We start from the raw sequence: 22,543 nt of genomic DNA, 5'->3' as shown, positions 1-22,543 counted from the left end.
AAGCGATGTTGTTTTTACACACATCGTCTTTTGGCCCAAAAAGATAAACTTCATTGTTAACATTAGCTAGTATTAGCTAGCATTAGCTAGCCACTGCTCGATATGATGCAAGCAAACACGTTTTCTAACTTTCACTGTCCAAACGTCCAGGAAACATTTCCCATGTTTTTCAGGTACGACGGAGGAAACTGCGGAAAAGTAATGGCACAAATACGTTATGAACAACGCAATTTAATGTGATATTATAAGCGTGACATCCTGACATTTATATATATATATATATATACATAGCCTAGTTGGCCCTTTGATTCTTGTGTTTCCCTGGTTGCCCTGAATTGCTAAAGAGAAGACACAAAGGTCAAAGTTCATACAAACTGGGTCAACATTTAAAAAGCATGCAGCTCCAAAGCCTTTCCAAAGTACGAAACAAGGTAGTGTTATCGAAAAACAGGATTTCTCAAAAAGATCAATAAGAAATTAGGGTTAAGAGGGCTCTAAAATAGTAAAGATAAAGTTAGGGCGCATATTAGTTATGCTGCGTTCACACCATCACAAGCCAAGCAGATTTTCGCCCCCTTTACTCGCTTCATTCGCGTCCCGCTTTATGCGCGCCTGGAAGGGGGCGTGGCTTATATCTGTTACTTGTCTCCATAAAGACAGTTATAATAATTTACGCTGTCCACCATGGAAATAAATAACCACCTTGAACGTCACCGACTCCTCCAGGAAGTGCGTCTGGATGACTGCGGCTTCCAGCGCTGCTTCAGGCGGTCTGATGTTACCTGTTACCGGCGTTCAGTCTCAGCTCTGTGTGTGTGTGTGTGTGTGTGTGTGTGTGTGTGTGTGTGTCTCAGGTGAGCTGCCGTTTGATAAAGTGTTTTCACGCTTTGGCAGCAGGACGAAGGTGATGACGAGCAGAGCATCTCAACGCTGATTGGCTTTCGCTAGACAGCGTCGGGTGAATTTTTCGCACAAAGTTGAAATATTTCAGCCCCTTGTGGCCCGCGGGTACAAATTGAAAGGTTTTCGTGGCCCTCTAGGTGGCGCTCGCGGCCCAGTCGGGGGACCCGTGCACGCCCCTCTTTGTCTCCTGGTCTTCTTCTACATGTAGACTAGTAGGGAACACGTGATGGAGCAGAAACCTTTGTAACAAATGTTGTGAAGAGTTTATGTTGAATGAAAACATCCACTAAGACAAGCGAGTCTGAGCTGAGAGTGTTTTTATTCTTCACTCCTCTTGGATGATCTGGTTGAACCTGTTGGGGCGGAACAACTCACCCACGTATCAGTGTGACGCTGCGTGTTCAACCATTTACCTTCATGACAAACTGCAGCTGTACAAAGTACTTGTTACACGCAGTATTCAACTCGTACTACATTCATACTACTTCCTCATCACATGGCAGCTTGAACCCTCTGACTCATATATCTGCCGTGCAAAGGATTGTGGGTAAGAACAGCTGGTGAAGAAGCCTGCTTGCGTACTATACAATGTGACCTAATGAAGAACACAAAATTACTGCAACTCAAAATGCTTGTTAATATCTTGTGGCCCCCACGTGCTTGTCTGCTCCTAAGGAGACAACGGATGGCGTCTTGTTGGATCTCCTCCCAGACCCGTCTGAGGGCATCAGTGAGCTCCTGAGGAGTCTGAGGAGCAACCTGCTGTCGTCTGATGGACCCAAACATAATGTCCCACAGGTGTTGTTCTTTTTCGCCCCGCTGCTCCCATTAGTCCCTCCAGAGTCTCACTTTGAGTCCCACGAGTTCAGAATGATGAGTTGTCGCCTCCTGGTGGCCGAGGGAAGAAGGACGTGAGCTACGTCCTCGTCTCAAAAATACCAGAAGACAAAAGCATGCTGAACGGGCCACTTTGTACATAAAAAGTTGGGCCCAGAGGTCAAAAAGGTTAAAAAAAACCTGCTCTAAACCATCTGGTCCAACAACAGCATCCAGTCTGTTGTCATAGCAGCTCTTTACAAGGTGAAAGGATCGTTCCACAGATGCTGGTTTTGGTCCTTGGTGAGGAGGATTCTGTTTACGGTGACCTTTGACCCCATGAACGCAGCTCAGACTGACACTCAGTCAACTAGTCAGACTTTGGAATTTGACGGTGGCGTGAGGACGCACCCTCTCTGATAAAAGATAAGAAGCTCTAACAAGCGTCACTTCACTCCGTCTGGTGAAAGCTGAAGTGAAGCACGGAGCTCCTTTTCTACACGGACCTGCTGAGGACAGAAGAGAGCTGCTCACTGAGGAAGTTCATGTCTACAAGCTCAGTAAGTGCAGCTGTGATTGGTGGAATGACATCGTTGATGGTCGTGAACGTGTGATTGTTTAAAGCTGGTAAACAAGATGGCGCCTGTGTGAGCAGGCAGAGAGGAGCTGCTATGTTTAGACCACATTTCAACGTGATTTTTTATACGGTAATATTTCTTATTCTCTTGTGTGCTATATCATTATTTTGGAAGTTTTAAAAGAAACTACGTCCACATTTGTAAGTTTACCACAGATATTATAAATCAACGTCTACGAATAGACGTTGAAACAACTTTCACTTTTAAACCAATTTGCAACGTCTTTTCAACGTCCGGCCATAAACATCTTTTAAACGTCTTTTCAACGTTGAAATGCTCGCTGGTTGAAATGTGGTCTAAACGCAAACGTCTTTTTCAACGTCTATGAATAGACGCTGAAACAACTTTCACTTTTGAACCAATTTGCAACCTCTTTTCAACGTCGGGCCATAGACGTCTTTTAAACGTTGTTTCAACGGATAAATTGCTCGCTGGAAACTTACAAGTTACACAGTTGTCATGTTAACATCCCTTAACAAGGACAAACACATTATTTTATTAATTTGCATTTATTATAAATATAACACTATACATATAACAACACTTTTCCTAATTAAAAACAATACAAAAATAAAATATATATTTCAGGAAAATAAACTATGGAATTAAAAGTGCAGAAAAAACATGGACAGGTTAGTTTAGAATTCTGTGTTTCTAGCCCATTTTTCTGGATCATTGGAACTTGAATTTTCAGATTCTGTAACAAGATGTGGCGGTGAGTCACTTGAGTTGGGATAGTATACCTGAAATCAGCTGCGTCTCCCTCATCCTCACTTGAGGGTTCTTTGTGTAAAGGGAGTCAGAGTGCAGAGAACAGCCCTCAATTGCAGATTCCTCTGGTCAACGTGTTTATTCAATTCAAATCATTTTATTTTGTTCAGCTTTGCAATCTGTAAACATGCAACATCCTGTCCCAAACCCCCAAAATGTAAAAAACCTTCAAACGGGAAAAACCTGAGGGGAAAACAGCAGAGAAGAAGGTGTGTAGAGTATGAACAACTTAAAGATGTACAGTGCTTTCAAATCCTTAAACAGAAATTATTCTAATATTGAGAGTAGTAAGGCAGGTGTAAGGCAGGACCACTGCAGGCACAACCTCCATCAGATGTAACCTCCGTCAGATGCAACCACCACCCACAGAAACCTGTGAGGAGGGAAAGCACAAGACTTCAAGGAAAAGGCAAAGTTGGTCATTTGGGTTTATGATGACAGTAATAAACTAATAATGATAACAGCAGCAGGTGTGTTAGAACCCTAAATTATAGATTGTTTACTTATTACATTATAAACAAGATAACAATTCATCTGCAACTTATGGTATTTCTGGAGTAACATTTCCAGGTATATTACACAGTATCATGCTTTAAGCAGCAGTAACTTACAATGTTTCGGCCTCTTGTTTACAGAGCACAACTTGTTGAACAGCCCTTCACCCTTGCAATGCAACTTAGCCACCATTGCTTTAAAACGTATTTTCAATGTGAAATGCAATAATATTTATGGGTAAAGCAACAATCTAACGCATTAGCAACACCAAACACACACAAAAATGTCTGGAATGTTTACTTTTGGTCCAGGTCATCATGCTGCACGCTAGCACGCTCCAAGCTAGCATGCTAACTAGCAAACTACCTGCGCTAACGCTAACTAGCTTAACAAAAAGGACCGTCTTTCCCGTATCGGGTGGGCAGCACAAGTAAAACACCCGGTTATAGTTCCATGTGTGCTTCATCCAAACACTCCCGTACTTACAGAGTAGTGGAGCCGGTAGTCGTGGTTCTATCAGCCCGTTCATGTCGCTCTGCTGCCGTAACTTCGCCTCGTCCGCTCGGAGCTCTGCAGGCGTCTAAGAACTCGCGCATGCGCGTTACAGATGTGAGCGGAGTCACGTGTTTACAAGTAATGTTTGAACCTGCCCGCATTATTATGTCTTAAACGCATCTTATTAACAGCACGCAGTCCGTAGTTTCATAATTATGACGTTTTAAGTGAAATATTAAATACGTTGAAATCACGTCTTCGCGTAGACCAAATTTCGCCGACCAGTTCATTCATTATTAGGAAAATCTTAACGTTAATCTCGTCTATGTTCAACTACGTTACAACATGACACATTTATCAACAAATTGACGTTTTCTGGCACGTTGATGTTTCATCACATTTTTAGACGATTGAAAAGACGTTGAAATGAGGTCTTAGACGTTCAGACCTCATTTCAACCCGATTTCAACCATATTTCAACGTTGAAATTACGTCTTGTGCTCACTGGGGGTGATCAAACCCAGTGGAAACAAATGGTCTTTTGTTCCCCAAAAAGGAGAATTTTTATTTATATAAAAAATGAGCATTCCATGCAAACTGCATTTGAATCAGCATGAGGGGTCTGCAGGGATCACAGTCTCCTAGAGCTCAACTACAGTGCATAGTGGCAGGACTACAGTGACCTTTTCTTTGGTCTTCTTAAATGCACAGAGGATGTATTAACCACACATCTTCTAGCAATGCGCTCAACTGGCAGAAATGATGCTGGGTATGACGTGTCTGTTCCCTGCAAGCCTCAAACTTCTATTGGCTTTCCATAAAAATGTCTGTCCGGGTGGAGATGAAGCCAGGAAACTTGTGCAAGAACATGTTTAAATGCCGTACCCTTTGACACAACATTAACAACTATAAACTGCATTATAATGGCTGGTCGTAGTTCTGCTAGAGGGTCAAGGACGGGTTCCTCAAAACTGTTAGTGTTTCCACACCACTTAGCATTAACATATGCTGACCTTTCTGCTCTGCATCTATCGATTGAGTAAGTTACATTCATATATGTTACCCGTTTACATGTCATGGCAAAACATTCAACCTTAGTGACACAAGGGTACATCTGATGATACATTGTCAACATTGCATGTCTGTCAGACTCCAGAGTGTCTGGTGGAATGGAGAAAGAGGCACCACTGTACAGTTTTCTAGGGAAAGTCGTTCTGCTGACACCAAAACACTGCTTTACATAAAGCATATCAGCTGTTTCAAAGTCCCAACCATTTGTCTTCCTAAAATACTGGTCCTTCCCTATAACAATAACCTCGTATGTGATTGGAGGACCCTTAGACTCCTCGTCCAATCACATGTGAGGCCATAGGCATGACTCAGACAGCAGTACTTGCAAGACGAGCGTGTTACTATATTCAGAAGAATATGTTTGGTTTTTGCTGCTTCGTGAATAATGGCTGGACGACGTCTCGCGTTCAACTCGCCTTCAACTCCTCTCCGCGGTCACCAACTTTCGGCCAGTCCGCAGACAGACGAGAAGAAGCTGCTGAAAGCTCTCAGTGGATCGTCTCGTCACTCCAACAACAAACTGCCGATATCTAAGAGCGGTTCGCTCCACTGGAGCGTTCTGTCCATGGAGGAGAGGAACCGACTCAAAGAAGAGGAGACGGGCGCACAATCCCACAATAGCGGTAAGAATACGTTCGATGACTGCAAGCTAAGCTAAGAGTAGCGTAGCCTCAAGCTAAGCTAAGAGTAGCCTAGTAGCCTTACAAGTGAGCAGAAACAGCTTTATTTAAGCGGTGCGCCGTTTTCACAACTCGCTACGAACCGGAGCAAGGGTAAGATTTAAAGATGCTTTCATTCTGCGGTATAAGGGAATATATACGTATAGATACCGATCATAACTGTACATTTTGTTTTCACAGACTAATCTCGCCTCATAATGAGGCGGTGACCTCGCATTTGCTCCGGGAAAAGTCCAGATTTAGACGACGTCATTGTGTGTAAGTGACACTGTTTCTCATTCCTTGTTAAATGTTACTGTGACTTGCGTTTGATTTTTTTGTATTCATATCACACTCATTTAATTGTTTTCCAGCCGCCTGTGAGACGTATTGTGAGACGGGACGCAGGAGCTTCAGGTTCAGCCGGAACACTCATTACGGGCGGAAGCTGCGAAGGATTCAGCGCGGAGTCGAGCGAGAACAAAGATGGTCAGAGTTTATTTGCTGACTTGTTTCAGGTGCATTGATCGATGTGTTGTGTCCGTACACATCGCACAGTACTGATTCATTGTTGTTTTTACAGCTGCTGGAATCGAGACAAAGTGCGCTGGCTGATGACGAGGTGGAACTCTGGAAATCCGCCACCGTGGAGCTCACGTCGGACGGAGGGGACGGCGTTGTTGGCGGGGTTTTTTAAACCGCCGTTACCCAAGTGTGGGCAGATCCTCACTTTGTATATAGTTGTTGTTTGTGTGTTGTTAATAAAGCTCTTTCTTTGCATAAACATGTGGCAAATGTTCATTTTAATTGATGTCCTAATAATAGTGTAGTAGCCTACATAGGATAACCATGAAATGAATATACAGCATAATATAAATATATATAAATAAAATGAGGCGGGTGACCAATAGCGACAGATCTGCCAATCACGAGTGATTTTGTTTGTTAGTAAGTTGTGGTTTCATCCAATAAGGAGTGAGGATATTCAAGCCCGCGGTTTCGCTGCATTCTTATGTTAATTCGGGCCATTCGCACCTCCGCCAGCTCTCCGCCTACGTCATGGTTCGTTTCCGACAATTTGTGGCACAGACAAACGCGACGTGCGCGGGTTGCAAATTGTCGGACACGGTCGGAAGATTTCACGACATCGGAAGATGTCGGAGATTTCCGGGCGTTTACGGGGACGAAAATCTCACTTTTCTCGCAGTGGAGAGGTGCTACATACGCCTGTCCTTCTACACAAACATCTCTTTGTCTCCATAGACGTTACTGCTCGGGGTGAAAGTCGTCTTTGGTCAGTTCGTGTGTTGTTTTCAGGCTGACTGTTAGCGATAGAGTCACGTCTATTTGTTTATTTGATCATCATAGACTTTATTGCCTCGTGCATCCACACTGCTGCTTTTCATCGCGGACACATTTGTCCCGTATTTTCCTCCACAACTTTGTTCCTCTCGACCGGCAAACCGGCGTTTGCGGCGATCTCCCTCCGTGAATCCAACCCGCTTCTAAACCCGCCATTGGCGGGTTGTAGAAGCGGTATATTTACGCTGTATATTTACGTAGAAGTTGTATATTTACGCATTTCCTCCGAGAAAAGTTCTTCAATCTGCTCCGTTCTCTCGCAAACGTTCTTCGTTTTAATAATGGCGGCATCGGGCCGTGAAAGTGGAAACGTGAGACTCCGTAAAGGACGTAGTCAGCGGACCAATGGCAGCCTGGTGCGCTGCGGGAGGCTTGCGTAGAAAAATGTCTCGACACACGCAAGGACGCGAGGAGGTGTGAAAAGACACGCAAGGGGGGGCTTGCGTCTGCGTCGCTCTGAAAACGCAGAAGCATAAACTGGGTTTTACTGCTTTTAAACTGCGCCGTTACGTCAGATTAGCAAGACTAACATACGTTAGGTACAGGACCCAGACTATGGGATGTGAGAACATGTGATAAAACGGTGTACAAACATTACATTGGTGACATACACAGACATTAATTTCACGCAATGCGGCTGAGGAACGTTTTCAGCCTTTGATAAGCTGTCACTCATGTTGACCCGCCCCTCTGTTGATGCCCCGCCCCCCAAGACATATCAGGGCCAAAAGTCTGAAACTAAAAGAAACTACACAATGTGTAAAATAATTGACACTTCCAAATGTAAGATTTGAATCTGAAAATATAAATACAATGTATGATATAGATATGAATATAAAAACCCAAATACCCAAAAAATATATAAATATGAATATAAAAACCCAAATACCCAAAAATATATAAGAGAAGAATGAAAATATATTTCTCATTCAAAACCGTTCAAGAACTGAATCAAAATGATATAATTGAAAAACTCTGTTCATTCAGTTATTTTCATTTTGAAAACATGTATTTTCTTTTTGTGTATTCGATGTTCCTGACCAAAACTCAAACTTTCAGGTTCAATTTTCTTTTTCAAAAGAACAAAACCTTTGGCCTGGATTTGGCTCCATCAACTTCCTCCATTACGATTATTTGATTATGAATTGATTTAGTTTGAATGCAAATGACACGGCATTTCTGTTGTTGCAGGTGAAGCTGTGAACCACCTTCGCTCTTCCCCAATATTAGCAGATTCATCCAACAAGTTTCCACAAAGAGGACGCTGACTTCATCAGAGGTGCTTGGAAGGAGGGAGAAGAATTCTATTTCATTGTGGATCAAAACTAATGAACTGATGTAACTCCATCTTTAAAACATGTTGCTGTTTGTTGTTTAAGTGCAGAGCAGTGATTGTTCTCTACGGTTGATATTTAGTCTTTAAAAAGGACAGATGGAGAAAGTCAAGGAGGACCTCATCTACATTTTAAAGGATCTCAAGGAGGACGAGTTCAAAGACTTCAAGTGGTACCTGGAGAACCAGTCAAGCCTGGAAGGCCTTCGAAAACTCCCATCCTGTGACCTGGAGAATGCAGACAGGAGGAAAACAGTGGACCTGATGGTTCGGCGCTACGGCACAGAGTCGGTTCATGTGGCCATGAAGGTTTTGGAAAAGATTCCAAGGATGGACCTGCTTGACCAATTAGCTCAAATTCTCCCGACAGGTAAGTTGTTGATATCAGATGCGTATAATAAAGATACAGCAGAAGTAAAAATGAGGAATGTGCTTCATAAATCCTCCTCATCCCTGGAGGGCGGGGCTCTTCTGAAGCTCCTCCCCCTCTGATGGATGTGCTTCATGTGCCGTTTCATTCACGGATTGTCTGCTCTCTGTCGGCTTTGTAATGTTGTGAATCTCACAATTAGAAGTTGTTTGGTCACATGCAAGTATGAGCACTAAATGACTGACATTAATGAAATTATTAATGTCAATCCCATTCTTAATAAATGTTATTAATAACGGGGCACCACCCTGGAAGGAGGGATCAAAAACCAAACTATAAATCGAGTCCCATAATTGGTGTTCACTCAATAAGAGGAACTATTCCACATGAAGAGTGTAGGTTTGAATTTGAACACAGATTGTAAATACCAGCTATTATCACACTACAAATGCACAAGGTAATCACAGAAAACATCTTGTTTCAGGCGAACCGAATCCTGTGGGAAGAGATAGAGGTCAAGGTGAAGAGACTTTATGTACAACCGTCTAAATACTGCACACTTCTATTATTTCCATTGTGAAGTTCTCACTGTCAGTATTCTGGGAAGCTTCAGAGAGGCATGCAGAGAAATACAACAATAGCTTAATCCAAGGGAATAATATACAATTAAAAATAATATGCCATTGAATTAAAGCACTATCGTGTTTGTGTCATCTCTTTCTTTTGTTAATTCAGAGATTATCGCAGACTGTCAGCGTGAACTCAAATCCAACCTGAAGGAGAAGTTCCAGTGTGTGTTTGAGGGGATCGCTGAAGCCGGAAACACAACCCTTCTGAATGAGATCTACACAGAGCTCTACATCACAGAGGGAGCGACTGCAGAGGTCAATCAAGAACATGAGGTCAGACAGATTGAAACAGCATCCTGGAAACCAGCCAGAACAGAAACAACCATCAGACAAGAAGACCTCTTCAAAGCCTCAGCTGGAAAGAAGAAACCACCCAGAACAGTGATGACTAAGGGAGTGGCTGGCATTGGGAAAACAGTCTTAACACAGAAGTTCACTCTGGACTGGGCTGAAGACAAAGACCACCAGGACATAGAGTTCACATTTCCATTCACCTTCAGGGAGCTGAATGTGCAGAGAGAGAAGAAGTTCAGCTTGGTCGGACTTGTTCATCACTTCTTCAGTGAAACCAGAGCAGCAGGGATCTGCAGGTTTGAGAAGTTCCAGGTTGTGTTCATCTTTGACGGTCTGGATGAGTGTCGACTTCCTCTGGACTTCCACAACAATGAGATCCTGACTGATGTCACAGAGATCTCCTCAGTGGATGTGCTCCTCACAAACCTCATCAGGGGGAAGCTGCTTCCCTCTGCTCGCCTCTGGATCACCACACGACCTGCAGCAGCCAATCAGATCCCTCCTGAGTGCGTTGGCATGGTGACAGAGGTCAGAGGGTTCACCGACCCCCAGAAGGAGGAGTACTTCAGGAAGAGGTTCAGAGATGAGGAGCAGGCCAGCAGGATCATCTCCCACATCAAGACCTCACGAAGCCTCCACATCATGTGCCACATCCCAGTCTTCTGCTGGATCACTGCTGGAGTTCTGGAGGAGGTGATGAAGACCAGAGAGGGAGGAGAGCTGCCCAAGACCCTGACTGAGATGTACATCCACTTCCTGGTGGTTCAGTCCATAAAGAAGAAGGACAAGTACGATGGAGGAGCTGAGACGGATCCACACTGGAGTCCAGAGAGCAGGAAGATGATCGAGTCTCTGGGAAAACTGGCCTTTGATCAGCTGCAGAAAGGCAACCTGATCTTCTATGAATCCGACCTGACAGAGTGTGGCATCGATATCAGAGCAGCCTCAGTGTACTCAGGAGTGTTCACTCAGATCTTTAGAAAGGAGAAAGGACTGTACAAGAACCCGGTGTTCTGCTTCGTCCATCTGAGTGTTCAGGAGTTTCTGGCTGCTCTTCATGTCCATCTGACGTTCATCAGCTCTGGTGTCAATCTGCTGTCAGAAGAACAAACAACCTCTCTGGTGTCTAAAGCATTTAGAAATAAACCTAAACCAATGCGTCTCTACCAGAGTGCTGTGGACGAGGCCTTACAGAGTCCTATTGGACACCTGGACTTGTTCCTCCGCTTCCTCCTGGGTCTTTCCCTGGAGACCAATCAGACTCTCCTACGAGGTCTGCTGACACAGACAGGAAGTAGCTTGCAAACCAATCAGGAGACAGCCAAGTACATCAAGAAGAAGATCACTCAGAATGTGTCTCCAGAGAAAAGCATCAATCTGTTCCACTGTCTGAATGAACTGAATGATGGTTCTCTAGTGGAGGAGATCCAACAGTCCCTTAAATCAGGACGTGTCTCCGCAGAGGAAATGTCTCCTGCTCAGTGGTCAGCTCTGGTCTTCATCTTACTGTCATCAAAGGAAGATCTGGAGGTCTTTGACCTGAAGAAATACTCTGCTTCAGAGGAGGCTCTTCTGAGGCTGCTGCCAGTGGTCAAAGCCTCCAACAAAGCTCTGTAAGTACAGAGAGTCAGATTCATACATCATGACTTAAACATGCTGCCATCTTTTCTACTCATTGTTCATATTTTCTTCATCCTTATCTCTTCAGACTGAGTGGCTGTAACCTCTCAAAGAGAAACTGTGAAGCTCTGTCCTCAGTCCTCAGCTCCCAGTCCTCTAGTCTAAGAGATCTGGATCTGAGTAACAACGACCTGCAGGATTCAGGAGTGAAGCCGCTGTCTCCTGGACTGGAGAGTCCACACTGTCACCTGGAAACTCTCAGGTCAGATTAAGTTAGTTTGTCTTCAGTGATTGAAATGTGTCTCTAAACTATCAGCTCCATGCAGTGAAAAAAGGATTTATCTTCCTCAATCTATGAATTGGTTCATCAAGATTTCAGATTTCATGAACATATTTTTCATCAGAAAATAAACCCAAACTATGGAACCAGAGGAACTAATCTCAGAGACTAGACTGTGGACTAAAAGCCCTTTTTGTGAATTCATGTTTGTGTTTCCATCACATCACAAGAACCTTGTAGACAAGACAAACTTATTACACAATAGTTAAAAAATACAGTGTCTGAAACACAATGTTCTTTCACAATAAAACATCACATGTTCATCCTGTTGTTCTTATTTAGGATTTGTGATGTGATGTTTGATATAATCAATGAATGAAAAGGAGAAAAGCAGAAGTGGGAAAGAGACTGAAGACTTTAATGTGTCTCTACAATGACGATCTGCTGAGAGTTTGATGGTTGTTTATATCTAGAATTTAGAACGTAAAAAACATGAAACCAGAAGATGAAGATTCATTTCTCATATACACTCCCTTTGTGCTGTCTGTATCTTTCTTTAAAACAAGTCAGATAGATGATAGAGAAGTCTATCTTTGTATTTAGCTCTAAAAAACAGCAATAAATATCCCTGCCTCATTGTGATATTGGTACTACAGTACTTCCTGTAAACAGTAGAGCACAAATGACTGATTTGTTCCTCCTGTTTAAAGTAGAACAAAATAAATCATAAATACTTTCACTGAGCTATTTTTTCTTTGTTCTTACTGATTGTGTTTGATCAAGTATTCATTTAACACCAATGTTATTTTTCCTCTTGTTGATTGTTGTCTCCTCAGACTGAGTGGCTGTAACCTCTCAGAGAAAAATTGTGAAGCTCTGTCCTCAGTCCTCAGCTCCCAGTCCTCTAGTCTGAGAGATCTGGACCTGAGTAACAACGACCTGCAGGATTCAGGAGTGAAGCTGCTGTCTCCTGGACTGGAGAGTCCACACTGTCACCTGGAGACTCTCAGGTCAGATTAAGTTAGTTTGTCTTCAGTGATTAAAATGTGTCTCTAAACTATCAGCTCCATGCAGTGAAAAAAGGATTTATCTTCCTCAATCTATGAATTGGTTCATCAAGATTTCAGATTTCATGAACATATTTTTCATCAGAAAATAAACCCAAACTATGGAACCAGAGGAACTTATCTCAGAGACTGGACTAAAAGCCCTTTATGTGAATTCATGTTTGTGTTTTCATGACATCACAAGAACCTCGTAGACAAGACAAACTTATTACACAATAGTTAAAAAAAGTGTCTGAAACACAATGTTCTTTCACAATAAAACATCACAGGTTCATCCTGTTGTTACTCTTATTTTGTTGTGGTGAGGTAAATGGACGTGGACCCAATTGCAGCACACAGGGGCCACAGGGGAGGTTTTTCTCAGAAAAAATGGGTTTATTCAGACACACACGTACACACAAAAGGTGCACAGGGCAGGGTTGAGTCTGGAGTGGGAACTGACCTCGGAGAGCTATTTTTTCTTTGTTCTTACTGATTGTGTTTGATCAAGTATTCATTTAACACCAATGTTATTTTTCCTCTTGTTGATTGTTGTCTCTTCAGACTGAGTGTCTGCAACCTCTTAGAGAGAAGCTGTGGATCTCTGTCCTCAGTCCTCAGCTCCCAGTCCTCTAGTCTGAGAGAGCTGGATCTGAGTAACAACGACCTGCAGGATTCAGGAGTGAAGCTGCTGTCTGCTGGACTGGAGAGTCCACACTGTCAGCTGGAGACTCTCAGGTTAGGATTCAGATAATGGCTTTATTTACTTCAAATGTACATTTCTGACCTTTATAAGATTCTTCCTGCTTGCATGATTTGAATCAAGTATGTATTTTCAAAATAGTTCCATAAACGTGTTGTAGAGATTATTTTCAATATAATTGTTACAGGTACCAGTATTGGTACTAAATAGGCAGATGATATGGCTCTGTAAACAGGACACACAAATGACACACAGCTCTTGCACGTCTGGTCGCTCCGCAGAATTTGGAAACGTCACTTGCGACGTTGTGGTCGTATATGATTTCACTTCCGTAAAGCTAAAGCTGTCTACAGCAAAATAGAGCACCACCCTGCCCCCTGCTAGCTGCAGGGTGGAATGTACATTTTATACAAACTTCCTAATAGTTATCACATTCCTATAAAATATACTGTTCACTTTAAATTATATTGTTTGTCAATGAAAACAAACACATGAACACATGTGTAAACACATGGTGGGTGTCACAATGTTAAAAATAGAAATATGGGAGATCAATCATAGCTATCAGTAATGTTATCGGATTGCTGATAGACATATTATGGGTGTTTGGTTGTGACTGGAAACCAATCAGTAACAATGGTAATGTGACCCTTCAGTAGCCGACAGAATCTCAGTACTGCAGTGACCTTCCAGCCCTCATCGCTTCCTTGTATCATGTGACATGTGTGTTGTGTTGTGTGTCTGCAGGCTGTCAGGCTGTCTGATCACAGAGGAAGGCTGTACTTCTCTGGCCTCAGCTCTGAGCTCCAACCCCTCCCATCTGAGAGAGCTGGACCTGAGCTACAATCATCCAGGAGACTCAGGAGTGAAGCTGCTGTCTGCTGGACTGAAGAGTGCACACTGGAGACTGAACACTCTCAGGTATGAACAGAACATCAGTCTGGTAGAGGAGGTAGAGCTGTAAAAATGTTCTCTGTCACACTGTCAGCCTGGTTAATACGACCCTGACACACCAAGCTGTCCTCAAACTACCAGAGATTCATGTGTCCCAGATGAGACCATCAATACAGACAGAAGCAGGATGACCCGCTCACAAGCCCCGCCCCTCCCTCCTCCGCTTAGTATCAGACGCGCAAGTAATGACGGTGTTCCGCAGAATCCCCCGACGTTGTTTAGTGATAAATTAACCACAAGGACAGTCAGAGAATTTAAAGGCAGTTTTACTGTTCTACAAATTTGACAAGTTCACTAGTTTTGTTTAATATACAATTATTTAAATGAAAGGTAAGTCTTAAGTTGAGCTACATGACGGTCTTGTGATGTATTTTGCGGTATATTATTGGTGTAATGCTGCTTATGCTTCAACTGTAAAAGCGTAAACATCTTCCAAGAGATGACACCAACGAGGATGCTCCAGTGAAGCTCCTTTAATTTATTCAGAGCAGAGTTTTGATAAGTTTTGAGATTATTATTAACATATTAGTTAGTTTCGTCTGTTTTTGCCTGATATTAATTCATTTATTCCATCTGAGTTAGTTTATTGCCAAAAATAAATATATGAATATAGAGGAAAATATTCTGTGTTTTTTATTTAATTCGTGATGTATTATTATTTTTCATTTATAAATCATTTTGGTGATGGGGGCCCATTTGTTTTAGTTTTAGTACCTGCCCCCCAATGTGTCCCTCTAAAACCCTCTAAAGATTGACTCCCACATCTGTCACATCAAATCTTCAATAGGTCCTTTTTACTTGCACCTCGCATCTTCCCAGTGTGGTAAAGTATATTTTTCATCCTTAAAATATAGTCTTCACTACCAGGGCGGATTCTCTCTATGAAAAATGTAAAAAAAATAATTAAAAATAATTAGTAAAAAATTGATTATTAAATTTGTTCAAACGTCACAATTATGCTTCTCAGAATGTTTTTCTGGATACAACGAGTCTTCCCTGGAGAGAGGAGGTGTGGTGCTGAGGCCGCGCACTTAAGTTTACCCAGAATGCTTCTTGCTCGTCAGCTGCTTAAGGCCGCCGCGTGTTTCTGCGTCTTTACGTGTCGACGCAATGGTTTCACTTCCTTGTTTGTAAAGTCCTGCGTGTGTTGCAGAGCGATTCACCTCCAGAACAACAGGTGGAGTCACGTGTTTTGTTGAAGACGACCTGGAGAGTCACGTCTTTGTGTGTGGAAGTCGTTGGTGGGTTTATGTATTTATCATAGACTTTATTGCCCCGTGCATCCACACTGCTGCTTTTCATCACGGACACATTTGTCCCGTATTTTCCTCCACAACTTTGTTCCCTCGTTGGTGGAGATCTCCCTCCATGAATCAGAGGCCATCCGGCGTCCTCATAGTCCGCCAATGGCGGCTTGTACAAGCGCTCATATTTACACATTTCTTCCCACAAAAGCTCTTCAATCTGATCCGTTCTCTCGTAAACGTTCTTCCTTTTAATAACGGCCGTATTGGGCTGTGAAAACGGAGACGTGAGACTCCGTAAAGGACGTAGTCAGCAGACCAATCACAGCCTGGTGCTGCGGGAGGCTGCGTAGCTTCAGACGCTAGTCTAGAAAAATGGGTCGCTCCATGTCAGACAGAACTACTTCAGAATATGGTCACATGTCACATGTCGTGTTCACAGTTTGTTGTTACTGAACCACAAGTGGACAAAGAAACCACCTGATGAGGTTTAAACATTTGATTCACTGACTGCTGAAGGAAACTGAGTGAAATGAAGATGATGGTCAGAATGATGCTGATGATAATAGACGATGAGCTGTGGTCATCAGCCAATCAGAAGAAGAAGAGGTGGTCCATGTGGACATGAAGGACAAAGCTGTGTGTGATGTAATGTCCACGTCTCCATGCTGCTCTGACCCCCCTCCTCCTTTCAGGGTGGAGCCTGATGGAGTCCGATGGCTGAGACCAGGTCTGAGGAAGTGTAAGTGTGCTTTGATTCATGAAGATTCAACCATCTTCACACTGTGACATCACTCATTCACCTCTGTGACGTCATCATCAACGTGTCAGTAGATGAACACATGATTAATAACTGCAGCTGTATTGTGTCTTGTTCTCTCATCAGATTCCTGTGAACTCACAATCGACACAAACACAGTAAACAAACACCTCAAACTGTCTGACAACAACAGGAAGGTGACACGTGTGGAGGAGGATCAGTCATATCCTGATCATCCAGATAGATTTGACTCCTCTTATCAGCTGCTGTGTAGAACTGGTCTGACTGGTCGCTGTTACTGGGAGGTCGAGTGGAGAGGAGGAGGTATTATATCAGTGAGTTACAGAGGAATCAAGAGGAAAAGATACAGTTATGACTGTGTGTTTGGATACAATGATCAGTCCTGGAGTCTGCTCTGCTATAATAGAGGTTACTATGTCTATCACAAGAAGACAGCAACACACATCTCCACCTCCTCCTCCTCCTCCACCTCCTCCTCCTTCTCCTCCACCTCCACCTCCTCCTCCTTCTCCTCCACCTCCTCCTCCTCCTCCTCCTCCTCTGGTAGAGTAGCAGTGTATGTGGACTGTCCTGCTGGCTCTCTGTCCTTCTTCAGAGTCTCCTCTGACACACTGATCCACCTCCACACCTTCAGCACCACATTCACTGAACCTCTTTATCCTGGGTTTGGGCTCATGTTCTGGTCCGGTTCTGGTTCCTCAGTGTCTCTGTGTTCTCTACAGGAAGGAGAGTCTCCTCCTGGTGCAGAACCTTCCTCTCTGCTCACCACATAGTTCAGTCTGTGCAACTGATGTAGCTTCATGTAGATGCAGGTGGAGCAGGTGAGGGGTACCTGAGCTGGTCTGGACTGTGGGGGTCCACAGCTCTCTGGGACTTGTGGTCTGAAGGAGCTCAGCGAGGTGTGTTTGAATGTTGCTGAGCTCTGTGGATGAATCAGGAGATCATCATTTAGATGTTTGGTCCTAATTAGAGTTTAATCTTAATCTTTATGTGTCACAGTGTTCAAGAAGACATTTTATAAAAAGCTCATCTGTCCCCCCCAAATAAGACTAATGTCTCTGCATGATAACTTGTCCTTGTTTGTAATGACAAAAATAAGTAAGATATGAACGTAACGTAATTCTTTTTGAGACAATTTTAACTTCAAATCTTATAAAATGTTCAGTTACATCAAATATAATTTCACATAATCCGGTTTGTTCTGAACAAGAACTGTTTGACGCGTCAGCAAACCTCTGAAGAAGGTTTAACGACAGATAATATCAGGTACTTGTTTTTATTACCGTTAGTGTAATAGTACAACGTTTAGTCCCTCCACGTATTACTTTGTGTTAACGGAAATATAATTGTTTGTAATGTGAATAAATGACTTTCATTGGAAACAACATGTGGTGCAGTGACTGGTCCCGGCCAGCAGGGGGACGTCACCGATGGGATTAAACCAGTAAATATGATTCATATTCCCAACATGTATCACAGTGAGAATATAATAAAGACACAATAACACCAGTGCAGTGTGATTGTAAGTACTTGAATCTACATCTACGATATCTGCCTGTGCACAAGTCGTAAAGCAAAGACTAGCCATAGCTAGCAAGCTAAAGACATGACCCATTTGACTCTCGCTGCTTTAGCCACTTGTCAGCAGTTAGGTGCTGTTATTACTAGTGCAATGCTAGCTAGCGCCATGTTAGCATCATGCTACCGCCCCCCCCCCCCGCCGTAACGTCCAGCATGCTGAGTTCTCACCTGATCTGATCGCCACTAAAGGCTCAGACCTGCACATTCTCACCAAAACGCTTCCTCTTCACTTCACAACCACAAGATGCAAAGAGGAACAAACTCCTCGGCGCTCGGACACGTCGTCTTCACGAGCATGTGGCCTCCTGGGCTTCATCTTAAATGATACGTATAAGATTGCAAAGTAAATGCAATAACTTACATGCTGTAAATAATATAAAATGTCTCTTTCGGCCTCTAGGTGGCGCTCGCGGCCCTACGGTTAAGAATCCCTGGACTAAAGGATGAGTTTCAGACCCCCATAAAGTGCTAAATGTTTGAAGAGACACACGGCGACTATAAGGGGGAGCAAAGCATCATGAAAGAGACACAACGTGACCATATATATATAATACATACAAATAACACGAGGACAAAGACACACAAAACCACACAGTCCAAACTAGTGTAAAGTGTGTGTCTTGTTCCTGTGTAGGAGAGATCTCTGGGCCCCCGGGGGCCGTCGGCTCATAATCCACCCACTCTTATGGGGAGATGTTTTTTTTGCTGTTTCCAGGGCAACGAAGAACCTGTCACGCTCGACGTTAAAGCCGTTTTTGGGGGTTTCGTTGTTGTTTCCTCTCAGTGCAGATCGTAATGGGGTCGCATCTCGCTTCGGACTGAGCTACAGACGAGTGTCTATAGGCCTCATTCACAATCAATTAGTACAATTCAGTAATTCCCCTTAAAAACGAATGGAAGGACAAGAAAAAGGAGCTAAAAGAAAGAATCTTTCATTCGAGAGCCGCGGCGAGGAAATCCAGGCTCACGGCCTTTTGTCCTGGATCCCAATTAACGTCCCCGTAATCCTCTCGGTTATCCAGTGACACGCACCCTGCCCCCCCCCCCCCCCCTCCATCACAGCTCCTCATGGGTAACTCTTTCCCCCGATAGAGGAGCAACAGGGCCCCGAGCGGACCCCCCCCACACACACACACACACCTCCACCTCTCCTGCCTCGTCCCCATTTATTTCCATCTCCCTCTAATCTTACTTTAATTGGCCTCAACATTCAACTTTACCTTTCATTCATTTCCCGATTCTGGCCCGCCGGCTACACGCTGCCCGCGGGGGGTTGGGGGGCTGTTGGGGGGTAATTGCTTGATGAGCTGCTTAACGAAATCAATTATTCCCCCCCCCCCGTCCTCCTCTCGACGTCTCCTGCAAGAAGTGAAACTTCTTTCCAGTTCTTTGGGAAAAGTCCCCGGCTGTGAAAAACGTATGTGAGACAGCGAAAGCAGAGAGGGGAAGTGAAGTGTCAGTGAGGTCACGCAGGCGGCGTGTGAGAACAGCGTCTGACGGTGGGGCCGGGTGATTGAGTCCCCCCCTCCCTTCCTCCCTCCCTCCCTCCTCCCCCCTCCCCGGAACTACGAACTTCCCTCCGTGTGGATGAGTGTGAACAAAAGGGGAGACTCTCCTCCTGCTAATCAAGCTAATGGAGCGGAAACAAGCCGGTGGGTGAACCAAATGTTCAGTGACAGGTAGAAGTGGAAGAGCCCCCAGGCTGCGGGAGGGAGGGGGGGGGTCAGTGGGGAGAGACCTCACCTGTGAGCAGCAGGACGGGAGGGAGAGGATAAAGAGGCCCCGGCTCCGCCAACGGCTTCAGAGCGACTCTGAACGCATCGCACTCGCGTCCCCTGAACGCATCGCACGCCAGTGTGACACCTGCAGTCAAGAGATGAGCCAGCGATGGTGAGACGTTTCATTCTGCTGTTCTTTTTGCACTAATCCCTTTAAATCTGTGACGTCTCTATTGGTAGAATGCGTTCTTTGTAAAAGTGACACGGTGAGATTTGTTTCTAAAGCGCGTGGTGAGCTGGTGAAGTTGTGTAGAAGAGTGCAGGTCCTCGTGTGGTCTCATGAAGAATGAAAAACATTCTGCAGTATTTATCACTTTTTACCATAAAGTGAAATAGAGGTTCGATCTCATTCTTTACATTACAGGTCATTTAGCAGACGCTTTTATCCAAAGCGACTCACATTACACTTTAAACCCGTGGCTTTTTCACACTTTTGCCCGGGGAGCAATTAGGGGTTTGGTGTCTTGCTCAGGGACACTTCGACATGGAACATGGGGCAGCCTGGAATCGAACCACCAACCTTGTGCTTCCCAGCACACCTTCTCTAACCCCTGCGCCACAACGACCCCATTCTGCTGCTTTATTTCCCGCTTTCTTAATGTTAGCATTTAAAACCCAGTATCTTTTGTTATCTGACGATAAAGGTCCAACTGCACATTAGTAACTCATTCAGCATAAAGGTCCTCATGGGGGGGGGACATGGATCATGTGGTCCTGAGGGGGGACGTCCCGATGCAGCTTACGGTTTATCTAAAAACAGCTGATCCTCATCAGCAGAATCTCACCAAGGACTCAAGATAACGTAGAATTAGAATAAATATAGAAAAGATCAGCACCTTGTTGTTGTTATGTTATAGCCCCCCCCCCCCCCCCCCGGGTATGATTCAGTCAGCCCGCCTCAGTACCATTGAGCAAGTAACTCTTTCTTTCCATCAATGAAGCAATAGAAATATTCTCCCCCCCCCCCCCAGGAGGCCGGGGCTGCTGCTGCTTGTGCTCTGGGTCTCTCTGCTGCCGGACCTCCTCCCCCCCCTCCGTCGGGCCGAGGCCGTCAAGCTGCGGCGCTTCATCGGCTGCGCCGTCCGGGAGTTCACCTTCCTGGCCAGGAAGCCCGGCTGCGGGGGGGTGCACGTCACCACCGACGCCTGCTGGGGGCGCTGTGAGACCTGGGAGGTGAGCGGGGGGGGGGGGGCAACCCACAATAACTGACCCTTTTTATCGGGTCTCAACAGAAGGTCACCAGCCTGAAATCACATGACACGTACGGTGATATAATACGTACAATACGTCTCCGCTGTGTCCTTGTTTGCGTGCCGGCAGAAGCCCGTCCTGGACCCCCCCCACATCGAGTCCCACCAGCGGGTCTGCACCTACAACCGGACGCGCGCGGCCTCCGTGCGGCTGCCCGGCTGCGCGGCGGGCGTGGACCCCTGGTTCCGCTACCCGGTGGCGCTGCGCTGCGCCTGCGGCGTCTGCGCGACCAGCAGCACCGAGTGCGTCACGTCGGTGTGAAGAAACCAGTGCACATCGTGATCGTTGTGACCGATGATCTCTAGCTGTTGTTGATCCATTAACCAGCTGGTTGGAGGCTGAAGTGTAACCACGTCAAATAAATCACATTTACATGAAACTCGGTTTCTCTTTGTCTCTAATTGCTTCACATTAAATTAAATGAAGGGTTATTTTTACTCCGTTTTCTGTCAATGTTCTTTCCACTTTCGTATTATTTTAATGAACTCTATGTGAGAAAGTTTCACGCAAGCTTTTTCTGCTGATAATGTTTCCCTCTTTGGTGACAATATGAGTCTGAAACCGTCACTGACATGAAAGCAGTTCAAAAGCTCGAGGATTTCCTCTTGAAACGAAGCAGATTCTTCTTCTCTGTTCAGCCGAGTTGAATTAAATCATCATAATTCTTTCCATGATTCCCCAGATAAAACGAAAGGACTCGTCAGCCTGAGTCACATGACGCGGCGATGAAGCCCCCCGTCCCCCCGTTCGTTCCCCGTTCGTCTTTGTAGTAGTCTACAAATGTCTTTGTTCTGCACCGTCACCTCACCGCCAGAAGGTCCCGGCAGCAGATCACATCTCTCGTTTCCCACAATCTGCCACGATGGATTTTCTTCTTCGTGTTGACCGCGTGCAGACTGACGGTGGAACGTGAGGAGGAAGGTGTCCCGCGGGACGCGTCCCACTTCCCCACAGACCCCCAACGGACTTTTGAACAGATAATTAAAGGTTGTTACGTGAGCTTCAGGCCCCGTGATTCCCTCCGCGGAGGAACCCGGAGGCTCCGTCTGCAGCGCGGCGCTCGTTTCATCCTCACGGGCCTCTGAAGGCCGACGCCGCTGCAGAACATCCAGACGCTGCAGCGCCGCGCCGACGGCACAGATGTGCGTTTTGATGCTCAAAAGCAGCAACATAAAGATCACAAGAAGCAAGTGAACTCTTCACTCGTTCGTTTTCAGGAACTGTAATGAAATGAATATTTCCTTCCATCCGTAAAACGCCATGTTCGTTTCATCACGGGTATCTGCTTCAGGGGGGGCGAACTGGGAACAACGGGGGCTCCTTGCTGTAGACTGGGAAGACCACTGGCAGATGAAGAGGATCCTTTCCAGCGCTTGTTGACTTGCACGTTTTAAACTGGGTTTGTTTCTCTTTGCCAGTGAAACAAAGAATACTGAGCCGTGACCGCGGTTATGATGTTTGGTTAAAAC

The 22,543-nt window shown here is 44.8% G+C and overlaps 2 protein-coding genes and 1 long non-coding RNA gene across 3 annotated transcripts; 2 read left to right on the top strand and 1 right to left on the bottom strand.

Annotated features, from left to right (window-relative positions):
* Positions 1-2,140: 2,140 nt before the first annotated feature.
* On the top strand, positions 2,141-17,973 carry LOC120832854 (protein NLRC3-like). The gene is made up of 12 exons (XM_078089190.1): positions 2,141-2,279; positions 8,402-8,492; positions 8,627-8,913; positions 9,398-9,433; positions 9,649-11,449; positions 11,545-11,718; positions 12,573-12,746; positions 13,347-13,520; positions 14,233-14,406; positions 16,379-16,425; positions 16,570-16,936; positions 16,982-17,973. The coding sequence occupies exons 3-12, from the start codon at positions 8,643-8,645 to the stop codon at positions 17,235-17,237; spliced, it is 3,474 nt and encodes a 1,157-aa protein (XP_077945316.1). The 5' UTR covers positions 2,141-2,279; positions 8,402-8,492; positions 8,627-8,642; the 3' UTR covers positions 17,238-17,973.
* LOC144388381 (uncharacterized) lies at positions 2,851-4,215 on the bottom strand. The gene is made up of 2 exons (XR_013452725.1): positions 4,110-4,215; positions 2,851-3,501 (listed from the first exon to the last, which is right to left on the bottom strand). It is a non-coding gene; the product is annotated as an uncharacterized LOC144388381 (long non-coding RNA).
* Positions 17,974-19,774: 1,801 nt separating the features above from the next.
* On the top strand, positions 19,775-21,442 carry gphb5 (glycoprotein hormone subunit beta 5). The gene is made up of 3 exons (XM_078089207.1): positions 19,775-19,935; positions 20,795-20,996; positions 21,144-21,442. Exons 1-3 carry the CDS (start codon positions 19,922-19,924, stop codon positions 21,333-21,335), a joined length of 408 nt encoding a protein of 135 aa, XP_077945333.1. The 5' UTR covers positions 19,775-19,921; the 3' UTR covers positions 21,336-21,442.
* Positions 21,443-22,543: the final 1,101 nt, after the last annotated feature.

This window comes from Gasterosteus aculeatus, chromosome 15 (assembly GCF_964276395.1).
Source record: "Gasterosteus aculeatus chromosome 15, fGasAcu3.hap1.1, whole genome shotgun sequence".
NCBI lineage: Eukaryota > Metazoa > Chordata > Actinopteri > Perciformes > Gasterosteidae > Gasterosteus > Gasterosteus aculeatus.
This window is presented reverse-complemented; position numbering and strand designations above follow the sequence as displayed.